This window comes from Theropithecus gelada, chromosome 5 (assembly GCF_003255815.1).
Source record: "Theropithecus gelada isolate Dixy chromosome 5, Tgel_1.0, whole genome shotgun sequence".
Lineage (NCBI taxonomy): Eukaryota > Metazoa > Chordata > Mammalia > Primates > Cercopithecidae > Theropithecus > Theropithecus gelada.
Window position 1 is genome coordinate 25,515,615 of NC_037672.1, and position 13,469 is coordinate 25,529,083.

The 13,469-nt window shown below is 38.0% G+C and overlaps 1 protein-coding gene across 2 annotated transcripts in view; it reads left to right on the forward strand.

Annotated features, from left to right (window-relative positions):
* Positions 1-13,469, forward strand: part of TBC1D19 (TBC1 domain family member 19) — a 162,127-nt gene that overhangs the window by 49,735 nt on the left and 98,923 nt on the right. For both annotated transcript variants that reach the window (XM_025385502.1, XM_025385503.1), the window contains 3 exons: positions 612-686; positions 2,173-2,236; positions 3,548-3,594. In XM_025385502.1, coding sequence (XP_025241287.1) covers positions 612-686; positions 2,173-2,236; positions 3,548-3,594 — 186 coding nt within the window. The remainder of the gene's footprint in view (positions 1-611; positions 687-2,172; positions 2,237-3,547; positions 3,595-13,469) is intronic.

Consider the following 13,469-nt stretch of genomic DNA (forward strand, 5'->3'; position numbering starts at 1 on the left):
TTTTTTTTTTTGAGACGGAGTCTCGCTCTGTCGCCCAGGCTGGAGTGCAGTGGCCGGATCTCAGCTCACTGCAAGCTCTGCCTCCCGGGTTTATGCCATTCTCCTGCCTCAGCCTCCCGAGTAGCTGGGACTACAGGCGCCCGCCACCTCGCCCGGCTAGTTTTTTGTATTTTTAGTAGAGACGGGGTTTCACCATGTTAGCCAGGATGGTCTCGATCTCCTGACCTTGTGATCCGCCCGTCTCAGCCTCCCAAAGTGCTGGGATTACAGGCTTGAGCCACCGCGCCCGGCCAAATGTTTTCTATATAACGTTTATTACCATATGACTTGTTGACATTTTAAAAAAATCTATGCTTATTCCCATCCTCAACTAAAATGTCAGTTATTTGAGGACTGAGGCTTTCTGTTATTCACTGCTTAGTTCATAGCACAAAGGATAGTATCTGGAATATAGTAGGCAATAGTTAGTATTTGTTGAGTGAACTAATAAATAGGGATAACCAATCTCAACCAACCTTACCATTTCTATGTAATTCATAATATCTTTAATATTTTTTATTAGTTTTAGTATTGTTACTGGAAAAGATAATTGATTGTTTTTTATATTTCAGGGAAGTTGGGAAAAAAGAATTTTGAAGAGTTTAAATAGTATGTGCACTGAACTGAGTATCCCACTGGCACGAAAGGTACTTTTAAACATTTTTCTGTTTAAGTATTTCATTGTGAATCAAATACTAGAAAGTATCATGAAGTTATATAACTGTTAGGCACATTTATTTATTTATTTATTTAGAGACAGAGTCTTACTCTATCACCCAGGCTGGAGTGCAGTGGTGCGATCTCGGCTCACTGCATCCTCTGCCTCCTGGGTTCAAGCAATTCTCCTGCCTCAGCCTCCCAAGTAACTAGGACTACAGGCGCGTGCCACCACGCCTGGCTAATTTTTTTGTATTTTTGGTAGAGAGGGGTTTCACCGTGTTAGTCAGGAGGGTCTCGATCTCCTGACCTCATGATCCGCCCACCTTGGCCTCCCAAAGTGCTGGGATTACAGATGTGAGCCACTGCGCCTGGCCTATTTATTTATTTTTACTAGTATATCAACTTGGTTTGAAACAAAAATCTGTAAAAGGCCAATTATGTGGGTACATTCTGTATAGATTTCTGTTTCATGTGCTATAATAATTATTGTAACAAACCTGTGTCTTTGCAAATAAATAGAAATATGAATCTGTAGTATAGATGAGTTAGGATTTGGCTGTAAAGATTAGCAATATGCTTTAAATATTTTAATTACCTTTAGTCTCCTTACTTTTTGGCTAATTAGCACAATAGCCATATTTCTTGAATCACAGATAGAGTTCAGGCATACTGTGATCTTGTAACAGGCAATACGGTACCATCTTTCGGTATTAACATAGGAAACAAAAAGGATAATTGGTCTTCTCTCTGTAGAACTGGAATTCTATTTAGATCTAATATTCAACACTTACGTTACTCTGAGCATTGAGGAGAAAAGATGAGAAAGAAAAGAAAAAACACTTGAGGGATGTTTTGTATTCTTTGTAGCTGCTCACAAGTAGGAGAGTCAGTTTCCCTTTACTTCATTCTCCCTACCTGCTATTTATTCCCTGTTGTTGGACAGGATGTAGTGGGTATACTTTGAATAATATCCAAGGAAAAATTACTGAAGGCACCAGAAGGATGGTATTTAAAAAGGATACACTTATATTAAAAACTGTCTAAATATGTAGTATTGTATAATATACTGCCTTTCATATAGGAAGATGATGCTACTAACTCTTAGTCACACTCTCTTGGCCAGTCCCCCTTACGATGCTTTTCTGAGTCTGCTGGATGGGGGTAAGAGATATAGTATGTGGCTGAGGAGCAGTTTTTCTTTGTGAAATGTACTGGCCAGTACAGATCACTTACCTTCTTTTATTGGACTCATTAGCACCATGTTCTAACTAGGCCATTGAGACTAGATATAACACAATAGTTAAATAATAATTTAAATGCAGTTACCCCCCAAATTCAACATGTTTAATGAAATTATTTATCCTGTTATTGTAGTTTATGTAAGCTTTTAAATAAGTTATTGATTCTTATTTTTAGTTGTATTGCTAGACTTCAAAAAATGAAATGAAACCAGTTTTAAATTACCTTTTCCAGAGGCCAGTTGGAGAACAGAAAGAACTTCTTAATAAATGGAATGAAATGGGAACTGATGAACCAGGTATGTGAACAATTTTTTCTGAATGTAGTAGTGGAAAAAGATTGCCTTCTTAACTGTGGATGCAAAATAACATAATTAACGATTCTTTTGTGAAGATGTTAATTTTCCTTCTCATTAATTTTCTGTCTTCTGGAAAACCAGAGTTAGACTGGCCTACTCAAACTCCCAGACACCACATGCAGCTAATAAATACAGACATCAGGAGCAGCTTTTTGCTTGTTTGTTTGTGTTTTTAGAGACAGGGTCTTGCTCTGTTACCTGTGCTGGAGTGCAGTAGCCTGATCACAGCTCCCTTTAACCTGAAACTCCTGGGCTCAGAGGGTCCTTTCATCTCAGCCTCCTGAGTAGCAAAGACGACAGGCACGCACCACCATGCCTGGCTAATTTTTTTATTTTTTTGTAGAGATGGGGTTTTGCTATGTTGCCCTGGCTCTCTCTGTTGAACTCCTGGCTTCAAGTAATCCTCCGATCCTCCCACCAGAGCCTCCCAAAGTGCTGGGATTACAGGTGTGAGCTACTGTGCCTGGCCTTATTTATCCTTTTTTAAAGCAGCATTTAAAAACATTTTTATAAAATAATAAATTATCCAGTGGATTTTTGAGATTGTCTTTTAATTAAAGTAAATATTGTGCAAGCTTAATTATATTGGGTTGTTAAAAATAGGATAAATAGTGAAAAATACATTTGAAGGCTTTAAAATGTTTTAAAGAATTTATTTTTGTTCATTTTAATATTTAAAATGTAGTCAATTTTGTAAATGTAAAATGAATAACAACTATACTTCATTTACTATGATAGATGCCTGTAATTGTATAGACAGACATGTACATAACCCCTCCTCCCCCTCCTTTACCACTGCTAAAATACATGTAGGGGACTAGGTAAGAGATAAATACCATAATAGAGTTATTATGTCTAGTTATTTGAGTTCAAAAGGGGGAATAGTTTAATACAACTAGAGGAATTCACTAAGAATGCATTGTTTGTATTTTAAGTACATTGAAAATTCTCATATAGAACCTTTATGTTACATTGACCTTGTTTGGCCAATTAAGTTATAAATAATTACGATCTGTGAATAGGGTGCTCTTAATTTGTTCCCGAATATGTCATCTAGGATGGGAAGGGCAGAAATTGTCTTTTCATTTTAGTGTTCTCTGTACTTAATGCATGTATGACAAATAATTGATTCTCAAGAAATGTTTGAATTAATCTATCTGTATGATAACATATGAAAGAATGATTACATTTATTTAATAAGACTTCATATATTATTAGCTGAAATTTTGTTTATAATCTATCTTATTCTAGATTTAAGCCTTTTCAGACCTGTTTATGCACCTAAGGATTTTCTTGAGGTAGGTTCTATTGGATAAATACACATATATTAATGAACGAATCATGTGAATAAATGATGATGTAAAAATATATCAAGGCAGAGGGATTAGGATGTAAAAAGCTCCAGAGTCATTGAAACAGTGGAATGACATGATCAGATCTGTGTTTGAAAATTACTGTTAGAAAATATATTGGAATATGGAAAGATTAGCATGGGGTAAATCAGTTAGGATAATTTTGATTAAAAAATAGTGACTGTAGGAAGTGGGTTCCAAGATGACCGAATATGAACAGCTCCAGTCTGCAGCTCCCAGCGTGATCAACACAGAAGATGGGTGATTTCTGCATTTCCAACTGAGGTACCTGGTTCATCTCACTGGGACTGGTTGGCAAGTGGGTGCAGCCCATGGAGGGTGAGCCAAAGCTGGGGGGGCATCACCTTACCTGGGAAGCACAAGGAGTTGGGGGATTTCCTTTTCTGAGCCAAGGGAAAAAAGGATTTCCTTTTCTGAGCCATGACAGACTGTACTGGGAAAATCGGGATACTGCCAACTAAACACTGTGCTTTTCCAAGAGTCTTAGCAAACGGCACACCAGGAGATCATATCCTGTGCTTGGCTCAGCAGGTCCCACGCCTATGGACCCTTGCTCACTACTAGTCTGAGATCGAACTATGAAGTGGCAAGCCTGGCTAGGGGAGGGGCATCTGCCATTGCTGAGGCTTGAGTAGGTAAACAAAGTGGCAGGTGGCGTGAATTGGGTGGAGCCCACCACAGCTCAACGAGGACTGCCTGCCTCTGTAGACTCCACCTGTCGGGGCAGGACATAGCTGAATGAAAGGCAGCAGAAACTTCTGCAGACTTAAACGTCCCTGTGTGACAGCTCTGAAGAGAGCAGTGATTCTCCCAGCACAGTGTTTGAGCTCTGAGAACAGACAGACTGCCTCCTCAATTGGGTCCCTGACCCCTGTGTAGCCTAACTTGGAGACACCTCCCAGTAGGGGCTGACCGACACCTCATACAGCCTGGTACCCCTCTGAGACAAAGCTTCTAGGGGAAGGATCAGGCAGCAATATTTGCTGTTCTGCAATATTTGTTGTTCTACAGCCTCTGCTGGTGAAACCCAGGCAAACAGGGTCTGGAGTGGACCTCCAGCAAACTCCAACAAACCTGCAGCTGAGGGACCTGACTGTTAGAAGGAAAATTAACAAACAGAAAAGAATAGCATCAACATCAACAAAAAGGACATCCACACCAAAACCCCATCTGTAGGTCACCATCATCAGAGACCAAAGGTAGATAAAACCACAAACATGGGGAGAAACCAGAGCAGAAAGGCTGAAAATTCTAAAAACCAGAGTGCCCCTTCTCCTCCAAAGGATCACAGCTCCTTGCCAGCAATGGAACAAAGCAGGATGGAGAATGACTTTGACAAGTTGACAGAAGTAGGCTTCAGAAAGTCGATAATAACAAACTTCTCTGAGCTAAAGGAGGATGTCCGAACCCATCACAAGGAAGCTTAAAACCTTGAAAAAAGATTAGACAAATGGCTAACTAGAATGAACAGTGTAGAGAAGACCTTAAATGACCTCATGGAGCTGAAAAACATGGCACGAGAACTACATGATGCATGCACAAGCTTCAGTAGCCTATCTGGTCAAGTGGAAGAAAGGGTATCAGTGATTGAAGATCAAATGAATGAAATGAAGCTAGAAGTTTAGAGAAAAAAGAGTAAAAAGAAATGAGCAAAGCCTCCAAGTAATATGGGACTACATGAAAAGACCAAATCTACATTTGATTGGTGTACCTGAAAGTGACAGGGAGAATGGAACCAAGCTGGAAAACACTCTTCAGGACATTATCCAGGAGAACGTACCTCACTAGCAAGGCAGGCCAACATTCAAATTCAGGAAATACAGAGAACACGACAAAGATACTCCTCGAGAGGAGCAACCCCAAGACATGTAATTTTTAATTAACAAAGGTTGAAATGAAAGAAAAAATGCTAAAGGCAGCCAGAGAGAAAGGTCAGGTTACCCACAAAGGGAAACCCATCAGACTAACAGTGGATCTCTCAGCAGAAACCCTACAAGCCAGAAGAGAGTGGGGACCAATATTCAACATTCTTAATGAAAATAATTTTCACCCAGAATTTCATGTCCAGCCAAACTAAGCTTCATAAGTGAAGGAGAAATAAAATCCTTTACAGAAAGCAAATGCTGAGAGATTTTGTCACCACCAGGCCTGCCTTACAAGAGCTCCTGAAGGAAGCACTAAATATGGAAAGGAACAACCGGTACCAGCCACTGCAAAAACATGCAAAATTGTAAAGACCATTGATGCTAGGAAGAAACTGCATCAACTAACAGGCAAAATAACCAGCTAACATCATAATGACAGGATCAAATTCACACATAACAATATTAACTTTAAATGTAAATGGGCTAAATGCACCAATTAAAAGACATGGACTGGCAAATTAGATAAAGAGTCAAGACCCATCAATGTGCTGTAATTCAGGAGACCCATCTCATGTGCAGAGATGCACATAGGCTCAAAATAAAGGAATGGAGGAAGATCTACCAAGCAAATGAAAAGCAAAAAAAAAAAAAAAAAAAAAAAAAAGCAGGGGTTGCAATCCTAGTCTCTGATAAAACAGACTTTAAACAAACAAAGATCAAATGAGACAAGGCTATTACATAATGGTAAAGGGTTTAATTCAACAAGAAGAGCTAAGTATCCTAAATATATATGCACCCAATAAAGGAGCACCCAGATTCAAAAAGCAAGTCCTGAGAGACCTAAAAAGAGACTTAGACTCCCACACAATAATAATGGGAGACTTTACTACCCCACTGTCAATATTAGACAGATCAACAAGACAGAAGGTTAACAAGGATATCTAGGACTTGAACTCAGCTCTGCACCAAGCAGACCTAATAGACATCTACAGAACCCTCCACCCCAAATCAACAGAATACATTCTTCTCAGCACCACATGGCACTTATTTCAAAATTGACCACATAGTTGGAGTAAAGCACTCCTCAGCAAATATAAAAGAACAGGAATCACAACAAACTGTCTCTTAGACCACAGTGCAATTAAATTAGAACTCAGGATTAAGAAACTCACTCAAAACCACACAACTACATGGAAACTGAACAACTTGCTTCTGAATGACTACTGGGTAAATAACGAAATGAAGGCAGAAATAAAGATGTTCTTTGAAACCAATAAGAACAAAGACACAATGTACCAGAATCTCTGGGACACATTTGAAGCAGTGTGTAGAGGGAAATTTATAGCACTAAATGCCCACAAGAGAAAGCAGGAAAGATCTAAAATCGACATCCTAACATCACAATTAAAAGAACTAGAGAAGCAAGAGCAAACAAATTCAAAAGCTAGCAGAAGGCAAGAAATAACTAAGATCAGAGCAGAACTGAAGGAGATAGAGACACAAAAAACACTTCAAAAAATCAGTGAATCCAGGAGCTGATTTTTCGAAAAGATCAACAAAATTGATAGACCACTAGCAAGACTAATAAAGAAGAAAAGAGAGAAGAATCAAATAGACGCAATAAAAAGAGATAAAGGGGATATCACCACCGTTCCCACAGAAATACAAACTACCATCAGAGAATACTGTAAACACCTCTACACAAACTAGAAAATCTAGAAGAAATGGATAAATTCCTGGACACATACACCCTCTCAAGACTAAACCAGGAAGAAGTTGAATCGCTGAATAGACCAATAAGAGGCTCTGAAATTGAGGCAATAATTAATAGCCTACCAACCAATGAAAAGTCCAGGACCAGACGGATTCACAGCCAAATTCTACCAGAGGTACAAAGAGGAGCTGGTACCATTCCTTCTGAAACTATTCCAGTCAATAGAAAAAGAAGGAATCCTCCCTAACTCATTTTATGAGGCCAGCATCATCCTGATACCAAAGCCTGGCAGAGACACAACAAAAAAAAGAGAATTTTAGACCAATATCCCTGATGAACATTGTTGCGAAAATCCTCAATAAAATACTGGCAAAGCAAATCCAGCAGCACATCAAAAAGCTTATCCACCAAGATCAAGTTGGTTTCATCCCTGGAATGCAAGACTGGTTCAACATATGCAAATCAATACACGTAATCCATCACATAAACAGAACCAAAGACAAAAACCACATGATTATCTCAATAGATGCAGAAAAGGCCTTCAACAAAATTCAACAGCCCTTCATGCTAAAAACTCTCAGTAAACTAGGTATTGATGGAAGATATCTCAAAATAATAAGAGCTATTTATGACAAACCCACAGTCAGTATCATACTGAATGGGCAAAAACTGGAAACACTCCATTTGAAAACTGGCACAAGAGAGGGATGCCCTCTCTTATCACTCTTATTCAACATAGTGTTGGAAGTTCTGGCCTGGGCAATCAGGCAAGAGAAAGAAATAAAGGATATTCAATTAGGAAAAGAGGAAGTCAAACTGTCCCTGTTTGCAGATGACCTGATTGTATATTTAGAAAACCCCATTGTCTCAGCCCAAAATCTCCTTAAGCTGATAAACAACTTCAGCAAAGTCTCAGGATACAAAGTCAATGTGCAAAAATCACAAGCATTCCTATACACCAATAACAGACAGACAGCGAAATTATGAGTGAACTCCCATTTACAATTACTACAAAGAGAAAAAAAATACCTAGGAATCCAACTTACTAGGGATGTGAAGGACCTCTTCAAGGAGAACTACAAACCACTGCTCAATGAAATAAAAGAGGACACAAACAAATGGAAGAACATTCCATACTCATGGATAGGAAGAATCAATATCGTGAAAATCGCCATACTCTCCAAGATAATTTATAGATTCAGTGCCATCCCCATCAAGCTACTAATGACTTTCTTCACAGAATTGGAAAAAACGACTTTAAAGTTCATATGGAACTAAAAAAGAGCCCGCATTGCCAAGACAATCCTAAGGAAAAAGAACAAAGCTGGAGGCATCATGCTTCCTAACTTCAAACTATACTACAAGACTGCAGTAACCAAAACAGCATGGTATTGGTACCAAAACAGAGATATAGACCAATGGAACAGAACAGAGGCCTCAGAAATAACACCACACATCTACAACCATCTGATCTTTGACAAGCCTGACAAAAACAAGAAATGGGGAAAGGATTCCCTATTTAATAAATGGTGCTGGGAAAACTGGCTGGCCCTATGTAGAAAGCTGAAACTGGATCCCTTCCTTACATCTTCTACAAAAATTAATTCAAGATGGATTAGATCTAAATGTTAGACCTAAAACCATAAAAACCGTAGAAGAAAACCTGGGTAATACCATTCAGGACATAGGCATGGGCAAGGACTTCATGTCTAAAACACCAAAAGCAATGGCAAACAAAAGCCAAAATTGACAAATGGGATCTAATTAAACTAAAGAGCTTCTGCACAGCAAAAGAAACTACCATCAGAGTGAACAGGCAACCTACAGAATGGGAGAAAATTTTTGCAATCTACCCATGTGACAAAGGGCTAATATCCAGAATCTACAAATAACTTGAAGACATTTACAAGAAAAAAACAACCCCATCAAAAAGTAGGCAAAGGATATGAACAGACACTTCTCAAAAGAAGACATTTATACAACCAACAGACACATGAAAAAATGCTCATCATCACTCACCATCAGAGAAATGCAGATCAAAACCACAATGAGATACCATCTCACACCAGTTAGAGTGGCTATCATTAAAAAGTCAGGAAACAACAGGTGCTGGAGAGGATGTGGAGAAATAGGAACACTTTTACACTGTTGGTGGGAGTATAAACTAAACCATTGTGGAAGACAGTGTGGGGATTCCTCAAGGATCTAGAACTAGAAATACAATTTGCCCCAGTGATCCCATTACTGGGTATATATCCAAAGGATTGTAAATCATGCCACTATAAAGACACATGCACACATATGTTTATTGTGGCACTATTCACAATAGCAAAGACTTGGAACCAACCCAAATGTCCATCAATGATAGACTGGATTAAGAAAATGTGGCACATATACACCATGGAATACTATGCAGCCATAGAAAAGGATGAGATCTTGTCCTTTGCAGGGACGTGGATGAAGCTGGAAACCATCATTCTGAGCAAACTATCACAAGAACAGAAAACCAAACACCGCATGTTCTCACTCATAGGTGGGAACTGAACAATGAGAACACTTGGACACAGGGTGTGGATCATCACACACTGGGGCCTGTCATGGGGTGGGGGGACAGGGGAGGCATAGCATTAGGGAAAATACCTAATGTAAATGACGTGTTAATGGGTGCAGCAAACCAACACAGCACATGTATACATATGTAACAAACCTGCACGTTGTGCACATGTACCCTAGAACTTAAAGTATAATTTAAAAAAAAAAAACAATAAAAGTAAAATAATGAAAAAAAAATTAGTGACTGTACATCACATAGCCTACTGCCTGGCACATATACATACTCAGGAAATCTTTTTCTTTTTTATTCCCTTCCCTGTTCTAGTAGTCCAGAAGATATCATGAGTGTCTGAATTAAGAGAACAACACTGGAAATGGAAAGAATTTGACAGATTTGAAGGAAATTTTAAGGATGATTTGGGAGCTGATCAGATATGGGGTCTATGAGAAAAAGAAAAGATAACGATCACCTTCAAGTATCTAGGTTGTGTAATTGGCTAGAAGTTACTTGAGGTGAGATAGAGGATACAGGAGGCGGAACAGGGCTGTTAGTGAACGTGATAAGCTTAGTTAAGTTTCAGAGGCATATCAAATATTCAAGTGGAACCCTTCAGTAGATGCTTGGAACTCATTATTTTAATTCACACATGTTTGATTTCACTCTTTCTCTTGGACTTTACACGTAATCCTATTAGGTTTACTGTTGAAATATATGTAGAATACATCCAGTTTTTGTCACCACCACTGCTACATCCAAGCTTCCCAACTGGTCTTCCTACTTCTACCTTTGCCCACCTAGAATCTTTTCTTAGCACAGCTTCTGGAGGAAGGCCTTTAAATGCAATTCAGAATAAGCCACTCTTCTGCTATCCAGTGGCTTCCCATCTCATTCTACTTATTAAATAAAAGCCAAAGTCATGACAGTGACCTAAAATACCCCTTTTGATTTGATATCCCATTACCTGTCTGAGTTCATCTCCGGTTACTGTCCTGATTGGTCTTACTCCAGCTACTTTAGCCTCCTTGCTTACCCTTGGCTTCCTCCCAGCTGAGTGTCTTTGCTCTTTGTTTTATCTGCTGGCAAAGATTTTTCCCTAAATGTCTACCTGCATGCTCCCTCACTACTCATGTCTTTGCTTAAATATCACCTTCTCATTAGAGGTTTCACTAGCTCTTCTGCTTGAACTCCTTATACCCTTTCCAGCTTTGTTTTTCTCCACAGCGTCTATCATGAGGTATATAACATACTATTGATTTATTTTGCTTACTGCTTGCCTTTTTCCATTACAAAGGAAGCTCCACAGGGGCAAGATCTTTTCATTCTGCTTTGTTCCCTGCTTCAACAGTCACACAGGGTCAAATAATTGACAACACTCACAAGGCTTCTCAGGGTACACCCACATGTGGCTTTCTTTCAGCAAGAGAAAGAATGAACCTGCAAACACAAAGAGATCCACACTTCCAACCGAGCTCTCAGGGCCCTTTCTCAGTTACACAGGATGTGTTTAGATTTTCATTTATAAGCCGTCAGGATACATGTGAGATACCTTGGTCTAGAGAGCCAGGACAGAAGTTTTTTGAGGGGTTGTTTCTGCAACTGGTTATATCAGATGCAATTTGCCAATCTACATTTTCAGTAAACTATGTAAATAAACACATGTGAAATGCCTCTAGGTTAGTTTTGGTCATTAAATAGCATATTACAACTGACTAGTTAGTACATGTCACTGCATCTTGGCCAAGGGTCACTACCAGACTTCCAGGTATTCCTGGAGAGTAGCATAGCACTACCACAAGTCAGCTGTAAGTTAATCCTGTCCTTGACTGCACTGTCCCCAAGTAGAACAGTGCTTAACACAATCTGCTCAATAAATATTTACTGAATGAATGAATAAATGAATCAATGAATGAATGTTTCGCATTTTTTCTCTTTATGTTTGCTATTTATTTTTATCTCTTTACATCTGCTAAAGTAAAACTTGGTTAGAAATTATTTTATAACTTTTGGAATTGTAAACAGTTTACTTTTAATGTTAGACAGTTTAGTAAAAAACTGCCTTTATGATGATGGCTTTATTTCTCTTAGCCTACTAAAAGTTTCTCCCAAACTCTTCCCTTTTCTAGCACTTAAAAGCTGAAACTTTATGTAATTTTTATATGGTTATTCTTAACTATATTTTCTCCTTAATAGCTCATAACATTCTGTTTCTTTGAGGACAGTTCCTTAATTGATCCTTTTATTACTCATGCTGAGATCTTTTTGAAATTCACAAGTATTTTAAGTAATTATTTCCTTAATTACAGTTTCTACATGTCTAATATTTTTATTTTTCTGTTATTCATGTATTTACAGTATCTTCTCCTTTTTCTGTCTTTCATGTTTGTCAGTTTCCCTTGTAGTATGATTCCTTATTTATGTAATTAGGCTAAAATTGTGCTGTTAGGTAATTAGGCTAAAATTGTAGATTCTTTGTTACTTTTTTTTTATTTTTTTAAAAAAATACTACTGATATTTTTAGTTTCAATACAGTGTTTGCAATTTTAGGAAACTTTTTTGGTATTATAGCATATATTTTATCAGCTGTTAGCTATCAGTTCATTAATGTCTTCCTCAAAGATGATAACGTTTCTGTCATCATAATCTCCTCCACTAGATTCTTAATGGTTTTTTTCTCTCTCAAGAGTTTTACTTAAGAACATTTTTTAAAATTATTATGATTGTTTCTTGAAAAATGCATGTTGTTAGAAAAATAAGAAAGCATATGTAACTATATGTAAGAATAAAATTTGAAATAACATACAATGTTATTGCATAGCAATAACTACTATACTTTTAAAATAATATTGTGAACATTTTTCATGTCATTACCCATATTAATTGAGGCATATTATACTGTATTTTATTGTATGAATTAAACATACTTTATTTAAATAATTCCTTCTGATAGGTTATTTGTTTCATATTTTTCCAATGTAAGCAGTACTTCACTAACATTATTTCTGTACGATCCTAGCAAACATATTTATTTTCCTTAGAATCATATTCTATATTTATACTTATAGAAGTAAGATTCCTACTTTAAATGGTATGTCAGTATCTAAGTTGGCTTTTATCTGCTTTTTTTTTTTTTTTTGAGATGGAGTCTTGCTCTGTCATCCAGGCTGGAGTGCAGTGGCACGATCTTGGCTCACTGCAACCTTCCCCTCCCGGGTTCAAGCAATTCTGCTGCCTCAGCCTCCCGAGTAGCTGAGACTACAGGTGCACACTGCTACGCCCAGCTAATTGTTTGTATTTTAGTAGAGATGGGGTCTCACCATTGTTGCCCAGGCTGGTTGCAAACTCCTGAGCTCAGACAATCTGCCCGCCTTGGCCTCCCACAGTGCTGGGATTACAGGCATGAGCCACTGCACCCGGCCACTTATTTTGGGAAATTCTATAAATGACCTTTTTTTAAGCTCTGCTTTTCAATTTTTTTTCCTTGTGAGTTTGGTTTAGAGGAGATGCCCTGCAATCTTTGTTACTATTATTATTTATTTATTTTTATTTTACTTTAAGTTCTGGAGTACATGTGTAGAATGTGCAGTTTTGTTACATAGGTATACATGTGCCATGGTGGTTTGCTGCACTCATCAACCCATCACCTGCATTAGGTATTTGTCGTAATGCT